This window comes from Oreochromis aureus, linkage group 9 (assembly GCF_013358895.1).
Source record: "Oreochromis aureus strain Israel breed Guangdong linkage group 9, ZZ_aureus, whole genome shotgun sequence".
Taxonomy (NCBI): Eukaryota; Metazoa; Chordata; class Actinopteri; order Cichliformes; family Cichlidae; genus Oreochromis; species Oreochromis aureus.
In genome coordinates this window covers 23,999,789-24,026,298 of record NC_052950.1, presented here as the reverse complement: position 1 = coordinate 24,026,298, position 26,510 = coordinate 23,999,789, and the positions used below count along the sequence as shown (strand labels likewise).

Genomic DNA, 26,510 nt, shown 5'->3' with positions numbered 1-26,510 from the left:
GGCTACTAGCAGAGCTTCTGTCAGGCTGAACTTTGAGTAAATGTGTTTACATGTCAAACATTGCAGTTTTTCACTGGAGGGCCTCGATAAAAGGAGTTGTTTGAAATGTTTATCTGCTTCATTTATTTGCTTTTCTGTCAGATGAGAAGATTATACCACCCTCTTGCTTGTAGGTTGAACACAAAGCCAGCTTTAGTGGATAAAGTTAGCTTAGCGTGAAAAGTGAAATGTTATTTTTCAGGTTTTCTTTGGATTGAACAAAGGGGGGTAGCACCTGTGAGCTTTACAGATGTTGAGGTTGTTTGTATTACTCTTTAGCTGTTTTTCTGTTTCAGATCTTTAAGATCTGCTTACTGCCATAGATGATGATCTACAGTATATAGTCTCTTTTTGATGGGAAGTCATGTGATTGGCTCACCTGTGCATGTAGTTCCTTTGTGTATTCCAGCTGAATGTTTGGATCCTGTTTTCAGTGGAGTTGACTGTACATGCTGAACATTAGGTAAGCAACTTACACTGAGTGAAAAAAGAAAGAATTACTACATGTTTTTAAAAAATATAGCACAGCCCTGACTGAAAAGTCATTTTTCAAGCTGGACATAAGCATAATTCACTAAAAATGACTAAGTGATTTGTTTCTGTGCCTTTCCCGTCTCCATCTTTTAAAATTGTACTCACTGTTGTTTCAATCATTCCCCTGAAAAAAAGGAAAAAAAAATGCTGCCACTGACTGAAGCTACCATAAATTTTCAGCAATCCATCATCCACGCCATATTAAGCACAGATCAGACGCCATCCACGTTGCGAATTAGATTTGCAGAAGAGAACTCCTCTGAGATAATCACTTTCTCATCACCAGCAATGTAACGTGTGGCAAATTCAGATGTGGATATGATGGGTAAAACAGGCCAGATGTGCAAGCGCAGTCCCCCCCCCACCAAAATCGATTATAAGTCTGTTGTTGCTTTTATCCGAGTGCAACGCCTCATTTGACAAGAGTTAACTGACAGCAACAAAGTTTTATCAAAGCTGGCATTAGTAGGGAGCATTCAGCAGGACTGGTTAGTTTCTCTAAGAAACCGTTTTCTTAGCGCTTGAAGATTGAATCTGCTGGGAGCCATCATCTCGCAGAACATTTTCTTTCTTCCTGACAGTCGTGCTGCTCTGTATCTGTGCTCCTGCATTGTGCCGCCAGCAACGCAAGTGAGTGCTGCTATCTCCTTAACTGCGTCGCTCTTGATAAAGTCTCTCACTGCTTACATGCTAAAAATCCAAAATACAGGAGCTTCATTATACTGAACTGCACAAGGTGCTTGCTGAGGCAAAAAATATCAAATGTTTAAAGTGTCAAAATTTGGTGTTAAGCTAAAAGGTCCAACAGTTTAGTAAGGATGAGTGTACATGTCAATGGTTGTAGTGCAATGAACACACACTCTAGGTAAGTGAGAGTGTTGTCTGGCTTGACACTGCCATCCAGTGGTGTGCTCTGTGAAGTCACCACACTGTGAGAACAACTAGTGTTTTCAGTAACGTAACAGACAACAATACCGTCGGCATTTCTTTAATAAACATTTGCCAAAGGTGGAGGAGGAGGGTGGTTGACAAATCATTTTAGTACAAAAGAAAAAAAAAGGGGAAAAAAAGAAGACATTGTGTTCTTTTCAAACTCTGATTATGCATCTTTGTTTTGCTTGTGATTTTACAACACCTACTGGCAAAAAAAGGCATGTGGAATTCAAACAGCCTTTCTCCGGGAAGCTGGATCAGATTTGCTGCATTCGTCCGAGAGGTTACTACTCCTTATTCTCTCAATTAGCTTGTTGTGCTGATGACTAATCTGTCCCAAACGGGCCACCATTGTTTGAAGATAATCTTGACAATAGAAAAAGGAGGACAACATTATTTACGGGTTATATTCCTAATTGTGCAGATGGAGCACATCATCCATTTCCTTTCATAACCAAAAATAGTTTCCGCCTACTTCACTCAGTAGTGCAAAACATTAATACTAGTCTGCTCTGAAGCAATTACAGAAAGGCTAAGGTAGAGTTTTAAAATTTACCCAGCCTGATAAATGTACACTCAAAAAGATCAGAGTTTAATTTAAAAGACAGCAGAATAGATTACAAAAAAAATATGAAAATGGTATGAGCAATAAAAGCTCCTCCGGTGTTAACTGTCCTTCTGCAACGTATTCCACATTCCAGACTGAGGAGGAATACAACGCCTTATACAGATTTAAGTTATTAAAAACTTAATGTGCATCTCCAGATCCATCTAATCTGGTCTAAGAGGCTTCAGGGTCAACCCTTTCGCCCATAGTCACTTTACATATTTCCAGTCTTTCAGAAAGGCAGCCCTCGGCCTCTGATTGTTGCTGTCGAATTCACATGTGGGACAAAGCCGAGGGGTAGTGGTGGAGCCCCTACTTGAGAAGGGGAGCCCCAGGGTTGTCCTGGTGCTGGGATGGGTGGCGGAGGAGGTACACCATCCTTTCTTGCCATGGCATGGTTGTAAAGGTGGATAGCACTGGGGTTAGACTGTCCCTCCACAGGTAAAGGGCTGTGATTGTACTCAAAACGGTGGTCCTTGTCCCCAGTGAAAACCATACTGCTGGGTCCAGAAGCTCCGGCACTTGGAGGGAAGGGGTCGGGGTGGGCTGGAGCAAGAGCCCCAGGAGCAGTAGAGGAGCTGGCAGCCTGACCAGGCCCACTAAACACTTCTCTCAGAGTGTGAGGTGGCAAGCCCCCACCCAACATATGACCCATGTAGCTTTCCCCAAACCCTGCAGGTGTAAAAGGTGGAGGAGGTGGATGGCTGTATTCGCCACCATATCCAGAACCTTCTGCAGTAGGGAGAGGTGGATAGTCTGGCTCTGGGGGTCTCCCTCCGTCACCTGCACCTGCAGATGCAATAGGGGGGGCATGGCCTGTCTTGGGCTCAGGTGGTGGCTGCCGGTAGTCAAGGTCAGCATGTGGAGGTGGCTCCGGAGGCTCTGGTGGTCTCTGGTCTGGGGGCAGGATGGACACCCCACTTACATCAGACACTGAAAACACAGTTGCACAATGTATTATAATGCACATGTATGATATTAGTTTACTTTTGATGATCAGCTAATAAAAAACTCAGATTATATTCACTTTTTTAAAGCCAAATCAGAAAAAAATATTTCTGCTGGTCTGACAAGATATTTGACCTTCAGTGGTATAAAAGTTAAAGAAAAAAGTATTTGTCAATCTACCGACGTTTCAGGAATAAAATAAAATAAATGAAAACGCCTTACTGGCCTTCTTTATAAATCAAATACTAGCCAGTGTTTAACAGCTCTCTCCCTGATGTAGGATTAGAAAAACACTTCAAGCAATAATTGCATAAAAGCTGTTTTCCCGCCATCTGGAGGTACACAGACAGTGTGTTCAGAAGGCTGCTCACCCGGTGAGACTGGACTGGGCTCAGGAGGCTGTTTAACCTCGGGAGGTAGAAGTGGTGCTGCAGCTCCAGCAGAGTTGGTGCTCTCTACTCCTTCTCCACCATCGACTGGTTCCTGCCTTTGTGTATGCTGAGCCTGGAGGAGCTGAGCTAGCAGCATAGTCATGGCTGTCTGTGTGGCAGCTGCAGCCTCGCCTTCTGGAATATTTGACGGAGCAGACATCGGGGGTGAAGGAGGTTTGGGCATTGGAGGAGTACGGGGTACTCCTGCTGGGGCTGTGGGTGGGGGAGGCTTGGCAGTTGCGGGCTGAAGAGGAGGCTCAGCTGGGTCAGTGGGAGCTAAGGCTTTAGAGAGCTGCTGTAATGTCTCTTGGTTGACCTTTGAGCTCATGGACTGGACAAGCTGGGCTGTGCTGACTGCACTCTTTGGCTGGCCTAAGAAGTTCAGGAGAACTGCCAGCTGTTCCTGGGTTAACTGTGAGTTTGCTCCCTTTGGGTCTGTAGGAAGACAAACGACAAGATTGAGCAGAAGTCATAACACTGATAATATCCTGAATGAAATATATGAAAGTAAAAGTTCCTTTAACAACTTCTGACCATATCATATTTCTAAAAAAGGCTTTTGTTTAAAATAACTTCATTTCGGGAAACGGCCGTATATTATAACCATGCAAGGCAAGTTCTATCCTTTTTTAAATACATAAATCTAATTGATGACACATTTACTTTTCTCAAGTGAAGAGAATGGAAATATCAGTCTGCAAGACTCATTACTAGAGCAAGAACCAAGAGTCACATATATATATTGCTGTAGAAGGAAATTACAGTATGAGCGTAAGTGAGTTTGGTTCAGTGTGTTGTCTAGCAACACGGATCTTTTAAATACTTCAGAGAAGAAGGCAAAGGCAGATTAGTGAGTAAATGAATGACCGAGTTACATTCCGGATGTAATGGCTATTTAACTGAACAGTGACCTCCAGTTTAACGCCTAGTTAAATCATGTTAGTGTGGTGAAAGCTGTAATGTTTTAAAAAGGTCATTTCCATACATTACCTCACAGGTCACTGAGGTAACAAGCTGATTTTTAAATACATCAGACTATCCGAGTTTACTTTTAGTTCATGAAACTAAAGTATGAAATGAAACCAAGTATAAGATGACGACACCTTAAAAAAAATAAAAGCAGTTGTCAAACTCACCTAGCAGAGCAGAAGCAGCTGCATTCTGGGCTTTGATGGCTCCGGGGGCAGACAAACCCTGCGGCGTGTTACTGCGACTGTCATCAAGGCCCAGCTCTTTGCGGGGTGCCTTTGGAGCTGCCAGTTCTTCCGGCATCTGCTTCTGTCGCCTGCGTTTCTTACTCCACAGCTCATGACAGTCCTGCCAAAGTGGGAGACTAGAGAAGTGGAGAAAGTAAAAGATCTGATGAGCACAGCAACACTACAGGATGAACATGCTGATGGAACATGAACCCAAACGTACTCTGGTGGAGGCATCTTGTCTGGATCTACATCCTTGAGAAACTCGCTGCCCAACGCCTGTTCAGCTGTGCAGCGTTTGCTGGGGTCCAGATTGAGCATGTGGTCAAAAAGATCGAGGGCAGCCGGAGGGATGCTGAACAGCAGCAAAACCGCAGGAACATGTTTAAAAGAAATGCTGGAAGGCCAAATTCCACAGATACCACTTACAATAAGAAAAGGTAAACATCAACTTACAAAGCAAACTCCTCTCGTAGTCGTCGCCGGTACTGCTTCTTTGGTTTCATGGTGTTGAAGAAGGGAAGCTTTATGACATCTGGCCAGACTGCAGGACAGGGGCTACCACATATGCGGCTAAAAAACAGAAAGGCATTTGTTCTACAAAGTACAGTAAAGCACGGATGTAACAGAGGTAAAGTATTACATCTGAGAACAGCAGAGCTCACTTCTTTCCTCTTTCAACCACCAATGTGTGATGGAAATGTGAGGAAAATAAAATGTGGGGAGAAATAAATGTATTTCTTTAATTTCAAAGCTCACAGGAGGGAAACAGTATCTGTGACCCTGTGTGAGAGCCAGTCATGGTTTAGGAATTTAGGCTATGCTTACCTAATAAGCTCTAACTGGGCAAGCTCCTGGTTAGCTTGAAAGATTGGCTTCTTTGTGAACAGCTCGCCAAGAATGCATCTTTAATAGACAAAATAACACAATTCATGACACACATAAGCCACCTTGCAGATAATCATAAACATTTAATAATAAGAATAACAATAACAGTATCAGCACTTACCCACAGCTCCATACATCAATAGCAGGTGTGTACCTCTCTTCTCCCAGAAGTAACTCTGGGGGACGGTACCATAGTGTGATCACTTTATTGGTATATGGTCGACTGAAAATACACAAACAACGACAACACGTGTTTATTAGTATCACAATCACACCCAAAAGGTACTGGTAATGATAAATGAGTATCTTACATAAGGTAAGATTCAGAAATAGAATATACGAGGGCTCACCTCTCTTCAGAGTTATACAGCCGAGCAAGACCAAAGTCTGCAAGCTTTATCTGACCTCTGAGTAGAAGGGAAAAAAAGAAAAAGAAAAGAAAAAACACTGCTTAAAGCGTACTTAGAAAGCATCCTTGGCAAGGTTTTAAAACATGAAGCACTAAATTCTTGTAAATGGGTAAAAAAGAAAAAAGGCAATCTTACTTGTTATTGAGCAGAATATTGGAGCACTTAATGTCTCTATGAAGAAAGTTCTTCTTGTGGCAGTAATCGAGGCCCTCCAGCAACTGTCGCATGAAAGACTTAATGTGGCTCTCATTGAAATGAACGAGACCAGACTCAAGCAAACCCATCAGGTCGTGATCCATGTATTCAAATACAAGATAAAATGCACCTGAGACAAAAGGGAAAGAAATAATTCAAAAAATAAATCTCTTTTTAAACTATTTTTTTTTAAATGCCACTAAGCATCATAGATATTCACAAAAATATAAATTACCTTTATCATTCTTGAAGTCTAGAGCATCCTCTTTGTCTGTGACAATCTCCTTCATGTTGATAATACTCTTATGGTTCAGTTGACGCAAAATTTTAATCTCTCTGATGGCTGTAATTGGGAAGCCTTCCTTTTCATTGTCAAGTCGAACCTTCTTCAATGCCACCATTTCAGCTAACGGACAACAGAAAGAAATACACAAAAAAGATCTTTATGACAATATCGACTTGCATGTCAAACAAAAACTGCACTTTTTGAAGAATACACTATGAATCAGTGCCAAAGTTGGTGTAGAGGAATTAGGAGAATATTAATGTTCAGTAAAACTTACCGGTGTCTTTATCTTTAGCTTTGTACACTTGACCGTAGGTTCCTTCCCCTGTGATTCCAATGATCTCGAACTTGTCAACACAACGTTTCCCCCAGTCTATGGCAATTTCCTTAATTTCACCATATCTCGGGCCACAGATTCTGGCAATTAAAAATTAAATTGAAATAACAGTAAGCATACAGAAAACAGCAGCAGCAAAAAAAGAAGTGATTTAGCACTATATACATCAAGAACATACTTAGGTCTTCGGCGAATTGTTTGGGACTTCTTGTCATCAGATGGGCTCTGGGTAGAAGCTGTGCTTCCAAGAAGTTCAGGGGGCAGAGGCAAGTCTGTTAAAAGCTGACGAGCCTTTTTCTCTGACTTTTTCTTCCCTGAGAGTGAGATGTCTTTCAAGCTGCAAAAATTGTTGAGAGAGCATTAGCATACTGAAACAGTCTGATCATATCTACAGAGTACAAACATTTCCTGGTCAGCACATCCATACCTTTCTCCTTTGTCCGTGTGCTCAATAACTGTTTGGGGCAATGGCAGCAATGGGAGGGTAGACATGGCTTGACCTGTGGTACGTTCCTTTTCTTTGCCTTGTCCAGACGCTGGTGCTTTCCTCTTGTCCCGATGTATAGAGTCATCCTTGCCCTTTACATCCCTGTCCCTGCTGGTCTGGTGCTCTGTTGTCTTCTTGGATGACCTCTCTGAGGGTGACTGAGGCTGGGTTGATGTGGGAGTTCGGGGTCCCTTCTCCGGTTGAGGTGGAGAAGGAGGGCGACCCTTTCTGGAGTTGTGATTCGATTTAGGGCTGGGCTGATGAGCGGATGAGGAACCCTTGGTGGGAGTCGATGTATTGCTCGAATTCTTGGCCTTGGCAGCTGCTTCTGCAGCTTTAGCCTTTTTCTGCTTACTGAGTTCAGCAGCAAGGCTAGTTTTGAAGGTGAGCGTGCTTGGTGAAAGACTAGATGGCCGACTACGGGAACGAGAGTGGCGGTGTCGGCTGCGAGAACGTGAATGCCTTGAAGTTGAATATGGACTTCTACTACGTGACCTAGCAGATCGCCTGGAAAGGAAATGATGAGAACAGCATGTTCAGTTGGGATATTAAAAGCACTTATAATTCAAGGTATTTCAGTCAGATTATCAACTGCAGTGACACATATAATTTTTTATTTTATTTTAAAATCAAATATGAAACAGTGCAGCCTTATTATAACAAATCTAATAAAGTCACCACACCAACAGAGCATGTGCAACAAATTAAACATGTTCAATTAGCTGCGAAATAACAACTCACCTGACATCAGGACTTGGGCTCAAGGACTTCCTATATGGACTTCGTGATCGCCTCCGGTTACCATAAGGGCTTGAGCCAAACTCTCCTTGTTCATAAGGACTGTGCCGACCGTAACTCGGAGACCTGCGCCAGTTCACTGGGCTCACAGGCGATCTCTTCCTTTTGTTGCTTGAGTATGAACTGGGTGACTTGGGGGCACCATACGACCCATACATGTCTACATCCCGGCTGTAATATGTGGAACTGGGAGACAGTCTTTTGCTCCCATAAGTTGGACTCCTTCTAGATATCAGCTGGTTATAACCGCCAGGAGACTGGTAGTTATATGAATATGATGTCCCATAGGGACTTTCTGATTTAAAACCAGGACTTCTCCTGTATGCCCTGAGGTCCTCACGATCATCTCTGTAAGACTGTGGAGCATCTCTGTATGCAGATGGGGGCTCTTTATCAGATCTTGTTTTACTTCTGTGCGTTTTTGAATCCCTTTTATCAGCAGATTGTGAGGACTGGGATGTAGATGTCCTTTTGCCATTCCTGTCACTGCTCCTTGTAGTGTCTCTGTGATTTTTAGAGCCACTCAGGCTTCCTCCACTCCTGGCTTTTGAGGAGTCCCTCTCCCGACTGTGACGGTCTTTTTTCTTACTTAGCTCCTTCTCTTGCCTGCTTCTCTCAGATGGTCCTCTTGTTTGCTCGTCCTTGCTGAGGCTCACTGCCTCCCGCTCTCTGGGGTGACTTCTGTCTGGGGATGCTGGTCCATTATAGTCAACAAAGTCAACATCGCTAAGTCGGTCCGCTGTGAGACTCTCAGCATGGGGGTCAAGTTTAGGAGAGGGGCTCCCAGAAAAACGCTCTGACTGGGAGCTCACGTCATCGTACTCCACCAGTGTCCGAAGTTCAACATCTTTCTCAAAAGCACTTCTTCGATCATTGTCAGGGTCTTCTATTGTACCGGTATGCCACAAGCCTCTTTCCTTGGGTTGCCTGCGTTTCTTTCTTCTAGAAGCCGATGAGCGCCTCTTCTCACGGTGCCTGTCTCGCTGAGCGGCACCGCTCCCCGGTTTGCTACGCCTGTCCTGCCTGCTAGCATTTCTCTGTGCAGAGGGGCTCCGTCCCCGACCCTCGCGAAGCACCTCCGAATTAGGCATTTATCTCCCAAATAAATGCTACCACCACGCTAAGAATAATATATTCTCTAATTTACCAAAGCTATGTCCCTTGGTGTGTCGTGGAACAAAACATTGGGCTAGCTATGGTGACAGGCTAGTCAGCTAACGTAACAGCAAAATCACAGGTAGACAGCCAGCCAGCTAGCTTAACGTTAGCATTACAAAGCTAGTACAATTCAGATTTAAGATAAAGTGAGTTAGTTCAGAGGGAAATTAATGACACTTAGTGCCAGCACACTCCGGCTCATATCAAATTCACAAAATGATTCTTGGTTATAGAGCCATACGATACTCAACCATTGTGTTCCAGGACGGACATCTCCCAGATTTACCAGCTAATGCTAGTCGGTTTAGCCAGCTAGTATTAACTGGCTAACTGTACTCGGCTACACAGTCGCATTCCATTTCATGGTAAAAGCACAGGCCTATAGCCTCTCTAAATTTAAGATCCACTTCTTCTAAAACGTTACCGTCTGTGCGAGCATGTAAATCCATTTACCGAATAGTGTTAAAATGTAAGTAGTAAACTCCGTCTCCTTCTCACAAACTTCTTGCCCTCCATCACACTCCGGTGTGCAACAAGGAAGTGAACAGCACGCGAGTTGGCCGGATAGTCCGCGGCTAACCAGCTAGCCGCTAGCAACTTAGCCAGCTAGCTTCTCCTTGTGTGGAGTTCAAGACAACTCAGTCAACATGCAAGAAAACAATGCCATTCAAAAACACGCCTGCGTCCACGTATCTTGCTGGACTGCTACCTCAGCTGATTGCAGCATTACCCGAAAGTAGCAAAACCTCTGCGTTAAATAGCTCAAAAATCTTTGAATGTGTTTATATTAATATAACTTTGTTCCCAGTGCAGCTAACGGTACAGCTCGCCCGGGCCCAGGCTGCTTTCAAACTACAGGCCTTGTGCGTCGGTGTCAACCAATGGCACTCGTATTCGTAATCCATTGGTAACGTCACAGCGAAAGGGAAACCCCTACCATCAAAACCCCCCCACATAATATGATATGAAAATGCGATATTAACCAGAGTGTACGGGAGATGGTTATTTTCCACGTATCCAGTAAATGGAACTCCAGGTTATGTCTTTCCATTGATTACAATAAGACCAGATGCTGCCATCACGCGCCATATGCGCGACACAGTTAATCTAGGTTCACAGTTCGGCTTAGTTTCATTTATTTATTTAATCATTCCTCAGTTTAAATGATTAATACTATACTATACAGAATATGGTCATTTGTCAAGGGAATGATTGGAAAATTAAGAAGTTAAATCTAAGTATAAAAAACAAAACAGATGTTTTTATTAAAGAAAGACTATCCAAACCTACCTGGCCTCGTATGAAAAAGTAAATACCCCTTAAAACTAGTAACTTATTGGGCCACCTTTGGGTGCAAGAACTGTAGTCAAGCATTTGCGATAACTAGCAAGGAGTCTGACACATCAAAGGAATTTCGGCTCACTTTTCTCTGCAGAAGAGCTTTTCACATATGGTCAGGTAGGTTTAGATAACCTTTACTGTTAATAAATGAAATCATTTACCAACTGCATTTTGTATTTACTTGGGATATTTTTTAACAATATTAGAAGATGATCTGACTGGCAATGCACAATGTATTGTACAATAATATTTCAAATTCTGTGTGTGCGCATATATACATAGATATATTTATATGCAATAAAAATGAAATACCTTACAAATTACATCATTCATCACAGACACGGTGTTAATGGTGGAACACGATAAAGATACCTAAAAGCTAAAGCAATTTTTTACTTTGTTCTCTAAACCAAGTGCACAGACCTAAGCTGAAATTGTGACAAATATATTTATTTACCTGTTTTTATTGTTATTTACCCAACAAAGACACCAATAAATGTTACTTTTCCATTTTCTGGCATAAAGTTTTTTTTGTGGTGTGTTTTTATGGACATGTCTTGCCATTTTCCTGGCAATCCAGGCCTGCTGAAAGACTTCATGAGTTTCTAAGGAGCTTAGAAAGAACCTAAACACTTCAAGAGTTTGTTTTATGACCTTAAGATAGTGCTTTTCCTCTAAGAAAGGTCAGGGTAAGGAGATAGAGATTATCCATGTTTATACATATAACACAGCACTTCAAAGTTCACCTGTTCAGTGCAAAAAACAATAAACGTATCACACAGAACATACAAACACATTTACAAAGTGTTATTAGTAATGTCCACTTTATTTGCCATTTCCAAACTCACAAAAAAATGAATTGAAATGTAAGCGTCACCTCTTGTATTCACAAACAGATAGGCTACATTAGTGGTTATGTTAAAAATAAGGAAACATGAAGGAAACATTTAACTGATGGCATACATACAACCATCCAATCAATTACATAGATACCTATATATTTCTTTTTTTACTCCAAGGGTATAGAAAAGGCAAAACAAGTTATCTGAATACCCAGTAGGACAGTTTGCTCATAGCGTTCACACAAACATCTGTTTTAGTATTTCACTGAAATTTTTCGGGCTATCAAGTCTATTAAATTAATATGTGGAAACAAAGTAACAGCAGTAGAATGATTATGAATGATGTCTGCTTGAATAAACAAAAACCCACAACAAACTGAAACAAGAAAGACTTTGTTTAGCCAGTGTTATAGTAAGCAAGCATTACGGTAGTCACTTTATGTAGGGCAGCTTCTGTAATCCTCAACAATGAAGACACAATGCGGTTAATGTAATAATCTCAAGCTAAAGAAGGAGAGTAATAATAAACTGGGATCTTTATGCTCATTCCAGTTTCTGTGCGTGCCACTTTAACTTTCAGGGCGTTTCAATCATTATGTGGTGTACTGGAGTTTAGCCCTTAGGACATATATTAGACTAAACTGCTTACCAATCAGTTTGATGCCATCTCACGTTACTGTTTTAAAGTCCAACTCCTCCTACTATGTGCTTTGCTGTAAACATGAGTTGCATGATAAACGCACATTAAAAAGACAAACAAACAGACAAAAGAAAGCTTCATAGCTGTTGGATGACACACTTTTTTCCAAACTGCAGTCAGATCTCTAAATGGCGCTCCAGCTCAAGTGCTTCTACTACTCAATAGTTTCTAGACCCAGTCAGTGTTTTAAACTCTTTCCAGGTTTCACATTTCCTCTTTGCAATTACAGCAAACATTTTGCATAGACTCCAGTGTTGGGCACGTTATTGGTTGTGGCAATCTTTTAGTGTAAATGGTGAGCAGCTTACTATTAAGTTAACGATTGGTAGTGAATCAGAGAGAAACATGGCAACAACCTCAACGTGGCTGTTTAACTTTACTGAAATATTAAAAACAAATAATAAGTTACTAAAAATAAATTATAATGTTCATAAGAAAAGAAAAAAAAAAGGCTCAGTCATAAATTAAGAAACGAGGGGCAGTTTTCACAGTGTATTTTGGTCTATGCATTCTCAATTTGCCAATTTCTATACACTGTTTCAACCTTTGCCTCTAAAATGCCATCTACAAGATAAAATGAACACATTCGGCATGTTACTACAGCACTGTAACACAGGGTAGCCTTGCACAAAACGTAGAAAAGTAGAACGCCAGCGACCTCTAAACTCTGCAAATCATTGGCAGTCTAAGATTACAGGCAAACAGGATGAGTATGAGGGGATGTTTCACATTCACAATGGACAGAGAGGCAACAGTGACGCACTGCACAAGAATTACTAAAGCCCTCATAACCTTGCATTTCTTTCCCCAGGCGAATCAGACCGAAATCTCGACGCTTCCCGACACTCCTTTTGACTTTTGCAAAGACTGTAGTGCTTACTTTTGATGCTCATTACAGCAAGCTGTCATTCACTTCAAATAATAAGTGGGCACTTGTTTGTACTAGCTAGCGTTTTTCTTTGGCGACTAAAACTTTTTTTGGACAAGTATCACCTCACGTCTATGCAGCCTGCAGTCTCGTTTTCATTTCATGCCTTAAAAATGATCTATTCATTAATTTACCCCAGCTTTCCAATTAAGGATTTTTCCATTTAACAAAAGGAAAAGGGAGATAAAAGTTTGCAGATTAAATGTCAGGGAAAGTTATACATGAAAAATGACATTTTTTACAATTTACAATGTGTTTCTTTGTTTTTAAAATTAAGATGTGTCAGCATGTAAGGGATGTAGTGTTATGGAATCACCTTTTATCTGAGCACCAGGGATTCCTTTATCGCAAAAAAAGGCAATGCCAAGTGAGGTAAAACTTCTGACATGTTAGAATTGAAAAAAGTTCAAGTGTTGCAAAATCCCTCACAGATTCAAGGGTAACGATTAATGTCCATTGTGCATTTGAGAAGACTCAAAGTCTCTGGGGTAAGGGGAGAGATTAGTGGAAACATTAGTGCGCTTATCTTACACTGGGTGATATGATAGAGGAGAAGAAGAAGAAGGGAAATGTTTGACGTCACGACTAAAAATAAGTATACATAACTGTACAATGTAGTAAAACTGAGGTGTAAAACGACAAATAGGAATGGCATCAAATTTTGTCTCAGGCTTTGATAATGGAACTGTCTTCTAATTGAAATGATTCACATGCTCAGTGCAATGTTCATCTCCTCTGTGGCTCTTGATGAACTCTGGGTTGACACTACACTGCTGAGTCTGTTAACTAACACTTTCTACCAAAGATGGTGGATTAATTAAAAGGGATTGGGGCTTTCCAGTACTGAGCTCCAGTTACATCTTCCCTGTTTAAACCTTGGCGCTTAGACTTTCATTTAAATCTTTTTTTCAACTTGCACTGCACAGCTCTCTTAATATGTGTATGTGTGTTACACACACACACACACGTGTCAGACTTTACAATGAAACGTTTTGGAACATTTCAGGACTTAGCCTTTTGTCAAGCTTAGGTCTAAATTAAAAACACCACTGAATTATTACACTCTGTAATGCGGTCAGAGTGAGAGAGAGAGAGAGAGTACATAAATTATTTGGAGTGTCAGCACATAAAAACGTTAGAGCTATAAATGGTGTATGAAGTGCCACCTTACTACTTCCTGACACATGGTCAGATGTCCAGTTAACCAGGAACAGAAGATCATGGTCAGGTATGGGCACAAAAAATTAAATTAAATTAAAAATTTTAAAAAAAGCAAAAGTCTGAGAAATGCGTATGTACATAAGCAGCGAGCCTGCTCCCTCTAACGACTATAAAATACAGCATCTCTCTCTAATTCTCTTGGCCAAACTTTTACTTTTCTTCTTCCCGTTTTTCTCTTTGCTGTCCTCCATTTTTCTTGCCCGGATCTCTCTCATTAGGTCGAAAAAAACCTGTTAACAGGAGAACATAAAAAACACAAGTGTTCACATTTCTGTGTTTATGTGTCTGTTTTGCTTGGTGTCAGCATAGTCAACTCATTTTGCCCAGGAATTATTATGTTCAGCAAGTTAAACAAACCTTGTCAACATTGGCACGAGTTTTGGCCGACGTCTCCACGTAGCACACGCCCCACTGCTCTGCACGTGCCTTTGCCTCATCTGCGCTAACCTGCCGTCGGTCGTCCAAGTCTGACTTATTACCAACCAGGAGAAAGGGCACATTCTCATCCTCCTTCACTCGCAGAATCTGCTCTCTGCAAAAAAAAACAAAAAAAACAAAAAACAACAAAAAAAAAAAAAACAGGAAATCTCATTCAGCCGTGAATTATGTAAATAAACAGAGCGCTGCTTGGTAAATGCACAAAATCCTTACTCATATGAGTCAAGTCAACCTGATGGAAGAAAAACCTTTAGTTGTGATGATGTATCAAAAAAGCAAGGGGAGGAAGAATAGCTTAATTACATCCTAATGGATCGGTAAGTGCTTCATTACAAGGATCTAAGTGGCTGCACCTGAAGTCTACTGTTGCTGCAAAAGACTCCAGCTCTGTGATGGAAAATACGCAGAGGAAACCCTCGCCACTTCGGAAGTAGTTATCCCGGATGGCTGCATAGTCCTCTTGCCCGGCTGTGTCAAGGATGTCAATTTGCACCTCCTCTCCATCCAGCACCACTTTCTTCCTGTAACTGTCTGCTTTTGTGGGCTCGTAGTCTTCAACAAACTAGAAAACAGAAAGAGATCCATTATGCCAGAGTTTTTTTTTTTTTTTTTTTAAAAACCTCAAAACTGGAATTTCAGTTGAGTACTGAGATGTGAGAAGCTCACCTCATCATACATGAACTGGAGTGTAAGAGCTGATTTACCCACTCCTCCACTGCCAACCATTATCACTTTGTGAAGGGCTAGAGAGTTCTGCCCTTTTGGCTTTGCAGCTGCCATGGCTCTGTGTACCGAGAGATGCAAGTATCAAAGGGAGAAAGTGCAAGCCGGCGGGAAGGGATGGTGAAATGTGAGGACTGCAAAAATCAGATCCAAAGACTGCAGGTCCAACAAAGGGCTGAATGATAGTTCCTGCGGAGAATTTAAAAACGAAAAGAAAAAAAGAGAAAGATGTTGCATCATATTTTCCAGTGCCTCCAGGTTCCATTTCTGCATTTTGATTGCACAGTCATCATGGCAATAAATCCCAAACCAATAAAAGGCTTAAACAGCAGAAACTACAATTAGACTTGAGACCTCGTACAAAAGAAAGATTCTCTGTAGCTTAACAAGAATACAGGAAACATTGTCATGACACAAGACTGACGCATTAGAAATGCAAATTTATTTTCATTATAAATTCTGCTCTGAAGCCATTTGCCTGTGCAAATAGCACGTATCCCTTACTGCCTTAAGCAGTATTACTTTTCTCTTTACAAACGCGACCGCAATACCACTTGACCTGTTAACATTTCTGGCCATAAGAATTCAGAACTAACAGAAGACAGATTACAGAAATTGTAAACCTGGCTTTAATTTCCAGCTGTAGATTTTGTTTTTACATCTTGGTTAGTTGTGAAAGAGTAGAGGGAGAAAGTAAGTGCAAGTTACTACTGGTAGAAAAATTACCCCTGGCATAATTTCCTCATACAAGAGACACGAAATAATTTGCTCATCCAAGCAAAGACATTTACTAATAGTTTTTAGTTATTAATTTTTCCCTCTGTGTTGCCATAGTCAGTTTTAGGCCTAGTCCAGCAAGGGGATTCCTAAATTCTCCCAAGAAACAAACTCTTTAATTCCTTTGAAAAAACAGTTGTTAAGGTTATACCAAACAAACTGGTCAAAACATGACCCTGACATCACAGATGCACTGGCCAATCTACAAGTTAGCAAAAGGGTACCTTTTTTATAATCTTAAACCTCTTCTGCGTGTTGCTAAAATACTAATTCAGAAAGGTGCCTTGTGGGTGCAGTACTTTTGGCAGCCAAGTTTCACTACCAATACACTTTGGAGCCTGAGGATTATTACTGCTTGTCAGTGACACAGAAAAGGCAAAGTTAACTACAAATAAAGCACACAAATTCCACTAACAGAAGAGTTTCATGTGTACCTGCTCTAAGAAAAGGGATACAAGTTTTGAAAAGCTGGCAGTACTTCATATGTCTTTGACAACAGTGGATAAAATGTGACACATGCTAAAGCCATTGAGTGGCCTCTTTTCCATACTGGACTGTCCAAGAACACTATGGAAAACACATACTGTCCAGAAATGTGTGCTCAAGCCCTTTCCTAAAGGCCAACACAAACCATTTTTTTTTGTGGGTGGGGGGGGGGGTCAGTGATAAGTATTGGGCTTGCAGCCAATTCGTCACTACACAAATTAACATAAGAGGTTTATTTACTGCAAGTCAATAGTACTATAAAGAATTGAAGGAATGTTGCTTTACTTTGATCATTTAAAGCTGCAAACATCTCTTAGCAAGTTGTTTTGAGTGAAAGTGAAAAGGGAATTATTAACGGGTCAGTCGTTTTGGTCTTGGAGAGGCGTTTAACAACTTCTAAACAAACCCAACCCACATTATGTAAAGAAAGGGAGACACTATAGATGTAGAGACAATACTATGCCTTCAGTTTACAATCATCAGCACAAATGTGGGTGGAAAGTCAATACACCAGTTTGACAAATTAGTCAGTGAGTCATTATTTAGCAAATAAAAAACAAACAAGACGCCACACCAAGAATACAAAAAATAAACTATACATAACATGAACTTAGAAATCAACTATTTAACCAACTATTACAATAAAAGATAAACTAGCACACCAAATGTCAGCGTACACGTCCCTAACAACAACGTTAACTTATTAGCAACTTAGCTGGTTGACTGCTGGGCAATGTGGCTAGCAAGCTAACTATGCCACCGGGCAGGTAAATGCCACCTGACATCAAAGTAACATTTCAGGATGAAGATAACATCTGGAACACACGTCTCTAAAAGCGGATATTCTGCAACAGATGTTCGCTCGTTGCTTCCAAACTCAGTAGCTTCCTCGTTATCGAGGACGAGGGTGGACACACAGAAGGGGGGGGTAAAGGGGAAAAAAACGGCTAGCGAGAAGCTAATCATAACTACATGATGCGACGCTAATAAAACTGAAAGACAAGCAGGGTCCGTTGCAACAGTGCCATGTCTTGTATTAACACAAATCCTAAAATAAACAGCACTCACCTTGGCAAAAGGTCCGATGAGGCGGAATTTAAGGTGGCGAAACGAAACGACTCAGCTAGCTACTTGTTAGCTCATGGCTAGCTTTCTGGCTAACTCCAGAGACCCGGCTGGTAGCTGTTAGCAGCAGACTGACTGCACGTCCTGTGGGCTTGGCTCCGACTGGCAACGCCCGCCTGCCTGGGAGAAGCAGACAGCGTCTCACTTTGACTTTAGTGTATGAGTGTAATATTTTCTTTCAGACAAAAGAAAAAAAAAATATAGCCCCGGGTATGGACATATCAGATAATTACCCTCGCAGTTGAGCATACAGTACAATGCAGATTAGGAGCAGCGGATGAAAGGTAGACATAACTGATTAACTGGCTAATCCGCATAAATAGTGGCAGGTTTGTTCAAAAGGAGAAGAGTGAATAGACCTCCACATGCCAGGTATGTCGGTTTGAATATAGTGTTTTCACTAAATAAACACATAATTTAAGTTAAAAAATGCGCAAATGTAAATAAAACATTAAAATGGGGAGCAAGTTTAATTTAATTTTTTTTTCCATTAATCTCCCGTTTTTCGACGCTTTAGTGATGATGAACAGGCTCATAATTCCTGACCTGCGTTTGAAGTTTGCAGAGAAGACTTGGGCTGACACTTTTCAGCTTGTCCGAAGGTGTATGGTGAGGCAGACTTCACTAAATAAAAATGAAAATGCCTCTACTCAAATGGTCTATTTGAATCATTGTAGTTATTTGGTTAGTTTTTTTTTTTTTTTTTTAAATCTTGTTTTACGCAAAAGAGATTACTCATTTTTATTTCTAATTTAAACTAAGACCCCCTCCTTTGTTTTGTTTGGGGTTTAAAGGGGTTAGTGCGTTGCGTTATTTGGCTGGTTAGTGCATGGCTCTGCTAATATGATAATGTGGTGTGAACTGGTGTGGCTATGCACTCAGAATGAGATCATTCATCCTGGAACACACACGGCTTTGTTTTTTGATCAGTAGTCTTTTTTTTCCTTTTTCTTTTTTTTGCATTGACTGGTATCACTTAAGCTACTTGGATTTACTTATCAAGCACATGGCACAGTGTATGGAGTAAAGCCTTCAAATCAAAACAAAGTAGTTTGACTGTGGGTTGTTGGTTATCTTTATGGCATTGGCTTTGATTCCACTATTTAACACCATCCTTTTTGGCCAGACATGCACTACTGCTGGCTTAGATAATTTTCCTTTGCACTATTTATCAATTTTTAAATAGAGGATGTCCCTCTTGTACATGTATATTATTTGGTTAGAGGTTTGAGGGTTTAAGCACTGACATGAGGCAAAAGGGCTGTACTCTATGCAGTCACTATTATTATTGTTCTATATGTATGCTGGGCCTCTGTGAGAAGAGAGGGTTGGTTAGTTTTCTTTAGATTTGTCATGGGTGGAGCAGCGGGGTAGATAATACTTTTGGATTAATGTGGAGTGGAGCTTGGCAGTGGTCAGTCTCTGGAGTGTGCTGAAGAAATTTGATTACTTGGTGGTCTGAAGTGATGTGTGGTCCAAAGGGATAAGGCATCTGGGGCTAGTTATCCATTTCTCTTCCAGCAGTGATCTTAAAGAGAACTTGTGAACAAGTGGGGTTCTTCTTCAAAAAAAAATTAAGTACAATATAATTTCAAACGCCTAGTTCCAAAACGTTTGTTTTATTAAAAACACACATCCCAGTATGAAAAGCATGCAAATGTCAGTGTTTTCCTTGAGATGGTGTCATGCAGTTTGTGTTGCATGGTGAGATGGGCAGACAGGACCAAAGGCTGTTTGCACAAGACTTTGCTTTTGCCATACAAACAGTCCATTGTTGTTTTCTTTGTCTCTCGCCTTTGTTCCTATAATAGGAGAAATCCAGAGATGAATCCAGCTCCCGTGAGCCACTGGAAAGATCCCTGGAAAAACTCCAGGAAGAATCAAACGGTATGTGAGTAAAATGTATTTTTTGTAAAGTATTTTTACTTTACACAAGTAAAATGAATCTCATTATGTTTCAGTGTGCACCATCAACACCACAAAGCTCCGCCTGGAGATTATCGCAAAACAACAAGGGTATAAAGCTGACCTCTGTGGCTTTGTTTTTGCTTCAGAGACTCATATCTTTTCTCATCTGTTTTTCTATTAATCTACTGTGATAACACCTTATTATCCATATGAATCTTTTCTCCCAAGGATGAGTTTTCACTTTGCTGAGGCCACATGCTATTTATCAGCTGATTTATTCTACGTTGAGGTATTGTTGTTGCCGTGTGGTGAAGTGGAGGAGGTGAAGGTGGTCCTCCATGGAGAATCCCCTGTTGTAAGTGGACTGTGCTGTTTCCAGCAAGTCATTTGAACTTCTCACCTTTTGCTAATCATGCTGATAAAATAAAACTGTCTCTTAGCCCAGTGAATCCCTGCTTCAGCTGCTAAGGTAAGGGAATGGATTGCTTTTAAATTTACATTTTGCTTGCAGTAAGCAGTGCCATTATCCACTAAATTTTTTTTAAGAGCATAATGACAGCACTAATGGTTTTAGCTCTATTTGCTGATTGTGCTGCTTTCTGGGTGCACAGGTCCAAAAACTTTGCCGCCTTCTCCCTGAAGTTACAAGGCCTCTTTGCCCAGTACAACATCCCTGGAGACAAGTGCCTACCTCAGCTTGCCAAATATTCTTTAGCTTTTATAAATCTGAAGCTCTTGTGATCATTTAGCCATGTGTTCCTTTTTTCTTTTCCAGTGAAATGAAATTAAAATTGTTGGCATCTCTGCAGTGCCTTGGGAAAGACTTACGGAAAATCTCTCATTTGCCAAGGTGTGTGACAAAACAACAACTTTCCAAAAGTCTGTCTGCTTAAAACAAAATCAATTGCTGTTCACTGCTTCAATTTAAATTTCATAAACCAAAACACATGTATAGGAAACAATCAGGAGAGTAAGTAATTGTAGCTCTTCATATAAACTGCAGTTTTTTTGTTTGTTTGTTTGTTTGTTTTCCTTTTTTCAGGGAACAAAAGTATTCTGACCCTGAAATGGACTTGATAAACAATGGCAGGATTGGGGATTTAATCATGGGAAAAGAAGGTATAGTTACACTTGTATATTGAATTAGTTGTGGTTAAATTATTCAAATTAAATTCTAGATCAAGAGTGTCAAATATAAGGTGTGGGGCCCAGAATTGGCCCAGCAATGACTCCAGTTCGGCCCACTGGACGGCTTTGGAAAATGTGAAAGATATAAAACTTTATTTTCACAAGTTTTACAACTTTCCTTCTGATAAACACCTTCCCCACAGTCAACCACACCACACAAAGTAATGGATAAACAATTAGGTGATGTAAAGGTTTTCACGGTCTATTATAGAAATGTCATTAAAATTGAAGTTAAATGTATTTCCACTGACAGAAAGGGGAGGGTCACTGGTCTGGCCTAATTAAGAGGAAACTAGGCTGAATTTGGCCCATATGTTTGACATCCCTGTTCTAGATTGTCCTTTCACCATCCGGTTCTTTATTTCTCCGACCAATGGAACGAAAACTTTGGTGTCAGGTAAGCTTAAAGGTAAGTTAAAAATGTGATAAATTACATTCTCTTTCATTCAGTTCATTCAATACAGGTGTCTTCTGAGGTGTTAAAAGTTATAGATTTTCTTCAAATGACAGACTTGAATCCAGTTGTTCAAGCCGCCCAGGTTACTGTAGTTGTCAGCAACATGACCCACAAGCTTCAGATGGCATCTGTGGTCCCTCAGCCTCCACAGCTGGATCCTCAGGGGTATCGGCATGCTTTCTGATTTTTAATCTCTCACCCAGCGGGACACATTTAATTTTCCATTTATGAGTGAGTCTGACTATCACTAGCGTTGGTGTTAATGGAGTACAATTGTGTCCTGGAGCAGTTATCCTGTGTTTGTTCCGCTGAATGAGGTGCCAAATGAAATGCTGCCTGCCTGTTTCCTGCTTAAACTGCAGCCAGCTATGCCCATGATGCCGTCTTTTGTAAAGAAGCTCAGCCAAATTACAGGTCAGGGAGGCTTTCATGACTATTGTATGAAATGTACATGAAACAAAAAGCCGGCTCATTACTGCTGCTCTGTCTCCGATTATTTCCTAGATGTGACTGTAGCAGATGTTGACCTGCAGTGGGCACCCTTACCCACACTTCTCATGAGAGATTCATTAAGCGCAAACAGCTCCTGGGAGATGACATGCGAAAGCAAGATGATTTTTACAGTGGTATGAGGATACTATTTATTAGAACTGGAAAAGGTAAAAGAGGGGTTGGTATTTAATATGTAATGTATGCATTTAAAAAAAACGATCAATGCTTATCCATCTAGCCTCTTCCTGGTGGTGTGATGCATAGTTATATTTTCCCTGGAGCTGCATGGGATGTGCCTGCCCACAGGGGGGCTGTGGTGGACAGTGTTCCCTTCACCCACCCTGGTCATGTCCCAGCCCTGCTGGAGCTGCTGCGCCACCAGTGTACCATTAACACCTTGCTGAGGAGCTGTTTCACATTTCACTGTGCCAGTCCAGGTACAAGTGTTTTTACATTACAAAATCGGTCGACACAGAGATGGTGTAAAGTGGGCAGCAAACATTGTGCTTAAAATGTGTAAAGCTTCATTTATGCATCTTACCAGGTTCAGTTTGTGGCCTGCATTTCGAAGTCCTTCCAGAGTCTGACAGCAGCTTTTCCGTGACCTTCCAGCCACCTGACGCTGACTCCCTGGGTGTTTGTGAGCATTAAGTTAATTTCAAATTTGGAAAAAAAAAATCAGCTGTTTTAACAGTTTATCCTTTTTATTACACCCAGCACGCCCCTGCGGGCGGTTTTATCCTTCAAGCTCGGGTCCTCTACCAGAGGCCTGGGAGCTTGAGGGTCCTGCGCAGTATCTTAGCTGTTCCCAGGACTGCGCTCTTCTGGACAGAGATCTCCGATGTTGTTCCCGGGATCTGCTGGAGCCACTCGCCTAGCTTGGGAGTCACTGCACCTAGTGCTCTGATTACCACGGGGACCACTGTTACCTTCACCCTCCACCCTCCACATCCTCTCGAGCTCTTCTCTGAGCCCTTGGTATTTTTCCAGCTTCTCGTGTTCCTTCTTCCTGATATTGCTGTCATTCGGAACCGCTACATCGATCACTACGGCCGTCTTCTTCTGTTTGTCTACCACCACTATGTCCGGTTGGTTAGCCACCACCATTTTGTCCGTCTGTATCTGGAAGTCCCACAGGATCTTAGCTATATATATATATATATATATATATATATATATATATGGGAACAGCTAAGATACTGCGCAGGACCCTCAAGCTCCCAGGCCTCTGGTAGAGGACCCGAGCTTGAAGGATAAACCGCCCGCAGAGGCGTGCTGGGTGTTTTGTTTTTTTTTGTTTGGTTTTTTTTATATATATATTACAGTAATCAAATGCATATAGATATAAAGACATGGTCAAGATAACCTGCTGAAGCTCAAACTGAGCATCAGAATGGGGAAGAAATATAGTTTAAGTGACTTTTCATTTGGCATGGTTAGTACCAAATGGGCTGGTCTGAATAGAAACTGCTGATCTACTGGGAGTTTCCGACATCACTACAATCAGAATCATGTTTATGGCCAAGTTTGTACTCAAATGAGGAAATTTGTCCTGGTGTCAGGGTGCAAAATCTTCAAGGTTTACAGAGAATGGTCTGGGAAAAGGCTATGCAGTGAGTGGAAGTTCTCTGGGTGAAAACCTTGTTGAGGTCAGAGGAGAATAGCCAGAGTGCTTTGAACTGATAGGAAAGCAACAGTAGCTCAAATAGCCACTTGTTGCAACCAAAGTATGCAGAAGAGCATCTCTGAATGTGAAACACCTTGAACCTTGAAGCAGGTGGGCTACAGTAGCAGATGACGCATCGGGTGCTGCTCCTGTCAGCTATGAATGGGAAACTAAAGTCGCACAGTCTCATCAAATTTGGACAATGGAAGTTTGCCTGGTCTATTTCTTCTGTGACATTCAGATGGTAGGGTTAGAAAATAACAACTTGAAAGCATGGCTCTGTCTTCCAGTTTCAGGATGGTGGGGGTGTTAGTGGAGTAGTGAAGGAGATTTTCTTGACACACTGTGGTCTCCAGAATCATTTAAATGCCACAGCCTTCTTCAGTGTTGCTGCTAGCAATGTCCACCAGTGTACCCAGCTCCTGATGACTCCTTCCAGCAGGACAAAGTGTCATGCCACAAAGTACAAATAATCTCGGCCTGGTTTCTTGAACGTCATCATATTTCCTGCAGGGTTCGTTTTAGGCTATAAACATGGTGATAGATGGGTAAATCAAGTAAAATACCTGGTTGTAATATCAGTTTGGGAAAATGAACAAGTTCATGGGATGTGGTGTATAATTTAAACTGATTTGTACCCACAGTGCTGGTGAATGTACTGAAACCTCACCAGATTACCTGCAGCTTATTCGGAGCAAACGCACGTGATCCTTCCGTTAATGAATACCTCTCCTCTGTCATCACAAGGTATGTTTTCTGTCTTTAAGAACCATGCTTGCATGCAAATGTTAGTGTCAATGTGATTATTATTTACTTTTTAAGTACTCGTGTGTGTGTGTGTGTGTGTGTGTGTGTGTGTGTGTGTAACAATGTACAGAAATTCTGCATTATGAAGATCTGTGTGTGCAGCAGAATGCCTGTGAAGTGTAACTGAATGTAGTTCATAATGCTGATTCATCACCTAGCTAAACAGCGTCTAAACTTTACAGCTTTAACTAGCATAACAAATATGAACACATGATTAAATAATCAGTACATGGTGGACATTACAGTAGCTGTTTCTCAACCACTAGTACTCATCCTGCATTTACAAACATGCTGCACACGCCAACAAAAAAGATGCTCTTAATTAAGGGGTTAAACAGTTAAACTGTGTGTCCAACATATAACGCTTGGCTAACATACCAGCAGCTTCCTTGCTGTTAGCGAATAATCTATGGCTGCAACACAATCTTCAGTATGTGTCTTCATCATATAATTCTCCCGGTTCCTCTGCGTTTACATTCTCCCACCGAGCTGCTGCATTTAACCTTTACAGCGCCTGCGTCCCACTGACGTCTCTACTAACATATTATGACCTTGCACATTTATTTACCTCTGATTTGCTTTCTGTTTAAAGTTCCTGCATGTTTTATTAAGAATATAGATTTTTGGTAGCAGACTGTTTCAATAACTGGATTACAAGATGAGGTAATTTGTCTTGTTGCCATACTGAATTTTAGCTCCACTCCTTCTAGGAACTTTCAGTTGATATTTTTTTTTTCCCCCACTCAGCTGTATGTCCATTCCTGAGACAATGAGAATGCTGTACAACAAGCTTGAGGACATCACCTCTGCCCCACTTTCTTCCAGCTGCTCGGCCACCACAGAGGCTGAAAATGACCATTCAGCTCCCTCGAGTACAGCTGTGGCCGACACCAGCAGAGCTTCGGCCACTTTCTCCCAAAGTGCAGCTATGCCAAATGATGGCTTCAGTGTTTCTGATTCAGCACGTTCTGCCATGACTGTAGCCAAATCTGAATCTATTCTTGAAATAAATCAAAGTCCCTCTGCCTCCTCTTACCCACCTCCCCTTGTAGACACGTTTCAACACAGGGTGGGCAACAGGCACAGCTGATCTAAACGTGTATATCATCCATAGCCGTTATGAAAACTCTCATGGGTTAAATCAGCCATAAATGTGGACCATAATAACTGGTATTTGTTTTCTGTTATCAGTTAGAGATGCTAATGTGTAACTGCAGAAGGCTGTGTTTGTGTAATTCAGAGTGCATAATCGCATCCATCTCCTGCAGGATGCTTAAATGTCACTTACTATGCATTCCAGCGTGGCAGAGATTACTGGCTGTAAAGGTTTGAGGTCTGACATCTGACCTCAGACAGCCAAGAGCCCAGTTGATTGGTACCATGTGAGCCAATCAAACATTGTTAAAGTACATAATGCTCTCTTGATGTTTTGTAAGACTCCACACATTTAAAAAAGAAAGAAAGAAATAGCTTTGGTGTAGCATATGATTCAGCTCTCAAATGCATTCTCTCTAAACCACAATTTATTTTTTGCTTTTTTTTTTCTTTGATGTAAATTAGGTTTTGTACGATAAGAGTGACATTTGGTGTGAAAATGTAGGAGTGGAAGACCGCTGTGGAATGGAAACTCGGCAGTAAGAAATCTCTTGATTGCTGCTGAGCACAGTAGTGCTTTTTCTGTGCGGAAGCCAACATGGTTACCAATATAGCACAAATGTGAGTAGTCTGTAAAGAATTAGAAATATTTGCTATCTAACAAAGGGAGGAAGTTGAGCTTTTTTTCACATTCCAAAAGAAATGTTTGAGACAAAACTCACTGGTGCAATATTCGACTAAATCCTGAAGACCTGCATTTAGAAAGGAATTTAACATGTATTAAGAATACGAAGTCAACTGTCAACAGCAGACAACTGGTTTTGTCCCGTGTCTGTACTTCTGCATATCCAATGACCTGTATGGCTGCTATTCATAGAAACATTGTAACATGTGGCTAAACCGCTCTCTTTTTTCAGTCGGCTTCTGTTCTCCGAATATATCAGCGATTATGTGTCCTCACTTCTAACTGGACGGGCAGAAATCTGTTGAAGTCGCACCTGGTAGTAATGAGGAGCGGATTCTTTGGACTGTGATTCTTTTCTGTCTTCTTCGTGTACAGCTGGCAAAC

The 26,510-nt window shown here is 41.2% G+C and overlaps 3 protein-coding genes across 4 annotated transcripts; 1 reads left to right on the top strand and 2 right to left on the bottom strand.

The window, feature by feature from the left end:
- Positions 1–1,545: 1,545 nt before the first annotated feature.
- Positions 1,546–10,099, bottom strand: cdk13 (cyclin-dependent kinase 13). Its single transcript, XM_031727102.2, has 14 exons — positions 8,033–10,099; positions 7,232–7,798; positions 6,983–7,141; positions 6,745–6,884; positions 6,417–6,587; positions 6,122–6,311; positions 5,927–5,983; positions 5,698–5,799; positions 5,517–5,594; positions 5,145–5,261; positions 4,912–5,043; positions 4,629–4,825; positions 3,433–3,927; positions 1,546–3,046 (listed from the first exon to the last, which is right to left on the bottom strand). Exons 1-14 carry the CDS (start codon positions 9,178–9,180, stop codon positions 2,346–2,348), a joined length of 4,254 nt encoding a protein of 1,417 aa, XP_031582962.2. The 5' UTR covers positions 9,181–10,099; the 3' UTR covers positions 1,546–2,345.
- Positions 10,100–11,390: 1,291 nt separating this feature from the next.
- ralaa (v-ral simian leukemia viral oncogene homolog Aa (ras related)) lies at positions 11,391–18,162 on the bottom strand. Its single transcript, XM_031727103.2, has 6 exons — positions 18,062–18,162; positions 17,772–17,948; positions 15,384–15,629; positions 15,071–15,279; positions 14,637–14,811; positions 11,391–14,509 (listed from the first exon to the last, which is right to left on the bottom strand). Exons 3-6 carry the CDS (start codon positions 15,495–15,497, stop codon positions 14,387–14,389), a joined length of 621 nt encoding a protein of 206 aa, XP_031582963.1. The 5' UTR covers positions 15,498–15,629; positions 17,772–17,948; positions 18,062–18,162; the 3' UTR covers positions 11,391–14,386.
- Positions 18,063–26,419, top strand: zgc:111976 (uncharacterized protein LOC553663 homolog). 2 transcript variants are annotated; one of them, XM_039617405.1, is made up of 18 exons: positions 18,063–18,200; positions 18,346–18,437; positions 19,640–19,715; positions 19,790–19,844; positions 19,965–20,091; positions 20,177–20,205; positions 20,348–20,419; positions 20,512–20,586; positions 20,779–20,855; positions 21,259–21,333; positions 21,435–21,546; positions 21,671–21,795; positions 21,886–22,007; positions 22,112–22,310; positions 22,418–22,513; positions 24,184–24,286; positions 25,094–26,062; positions 26,359–26,419. In XM_039617405.1, exons 1-17 carry the CDS (start codon positions 18,194–18,196, stop codon positions 25,434–25,436), a joined length of 1,785 nt encoding a protein of 594 aa, XP_039473339.1. In that variant the 5' UTR covers positions 18,063–18,193; the 3' UTR covers positions 25,437–26,062; positions 26,359–26,419. The 2 variants fall into 2 exon arrangements, with proteins under 2 accessions (XP_039473339.1, XP_039473340.1); XM_039617406.1 differs by lacking the exon at positions 26,359–26,419 and adding an exon at positions 24,959–25,009 and having other exon boundaries at positions 25,094–25,179.
- The last annotated feature ends 91 nt before the right edge of the window (positions 26,420–26,510 follow it).

What these genes read in the sequence shown, in the direction of transcription:
- zgc:111976 (XM_039617405.1), top strand. An exon ending in ACTCCAGGAAGAATCAAACG is followed by an intron (nt 19,716 to 19,789) that starts GTATGTGAGTAA and finishes ATTATGTTTCAG; the next exon opens with TGTGCACCATCAACACCACA. An exon ending in ATTATCGCAAAACAACAAGG is followed by an intron (nt 19,845 to 19,964) that starts GTATAAAGCTGA and finishes TTTTCTCCCAAG; the next exon opens with GATGAGTTTTCACTTTGCTG.
- ralaa (XM_031727103.2), bottom strand. Translation starts at nt 15,497, where the DNA reads ATGGCAGCTGCAAAGCCAAAAGGGCAGAACTCTCTAGCCCTTCACAAA. An exon ending in TCCAGTTCATGTATGATGAG is followed by an intron (nt 15,280 to 15,383) that starts GTGAGCTTCTCA and finishes TCTGTTTTCTAG; the next exon opens with TTTGTTGAAGACTACGAGCC. An exon ending in CTCGTGCCAATGTTGACAAG is followed by an intron (nt 14,510 to 14,636) that starts GTTTGTTTAACT and finishes TCCTGTTAACAG; the next exon opens with GTTTTTTTCGACCTAATGAG.
- cdk13 (XM_031727102.2), bottom strand. Translation starts at nt 9,180, where the DNA reads ATGCCTAATTCGGAGGTGCTTCGCGAGGGTCGGGGACGGAGCCCCTCT. An exon ending in CACACGGACAAAGGAGAAAG is followed by an intron (nt 7,142 to 7,231) that starts GTATGGATGTGC and finishes CAATTTTTGCAG; the next exon opens with CTTGAAAGACATCTCACTCT. An exon ending in GCCCAGTTAGAGCTTATTAG is followed by an intron (nt 5,262 to 5,516) that starts GTAAGCATAGCC and finishes TCTGTTTTTTAG; the next exon opens with CCGCATATGTGGTAGCCCCT.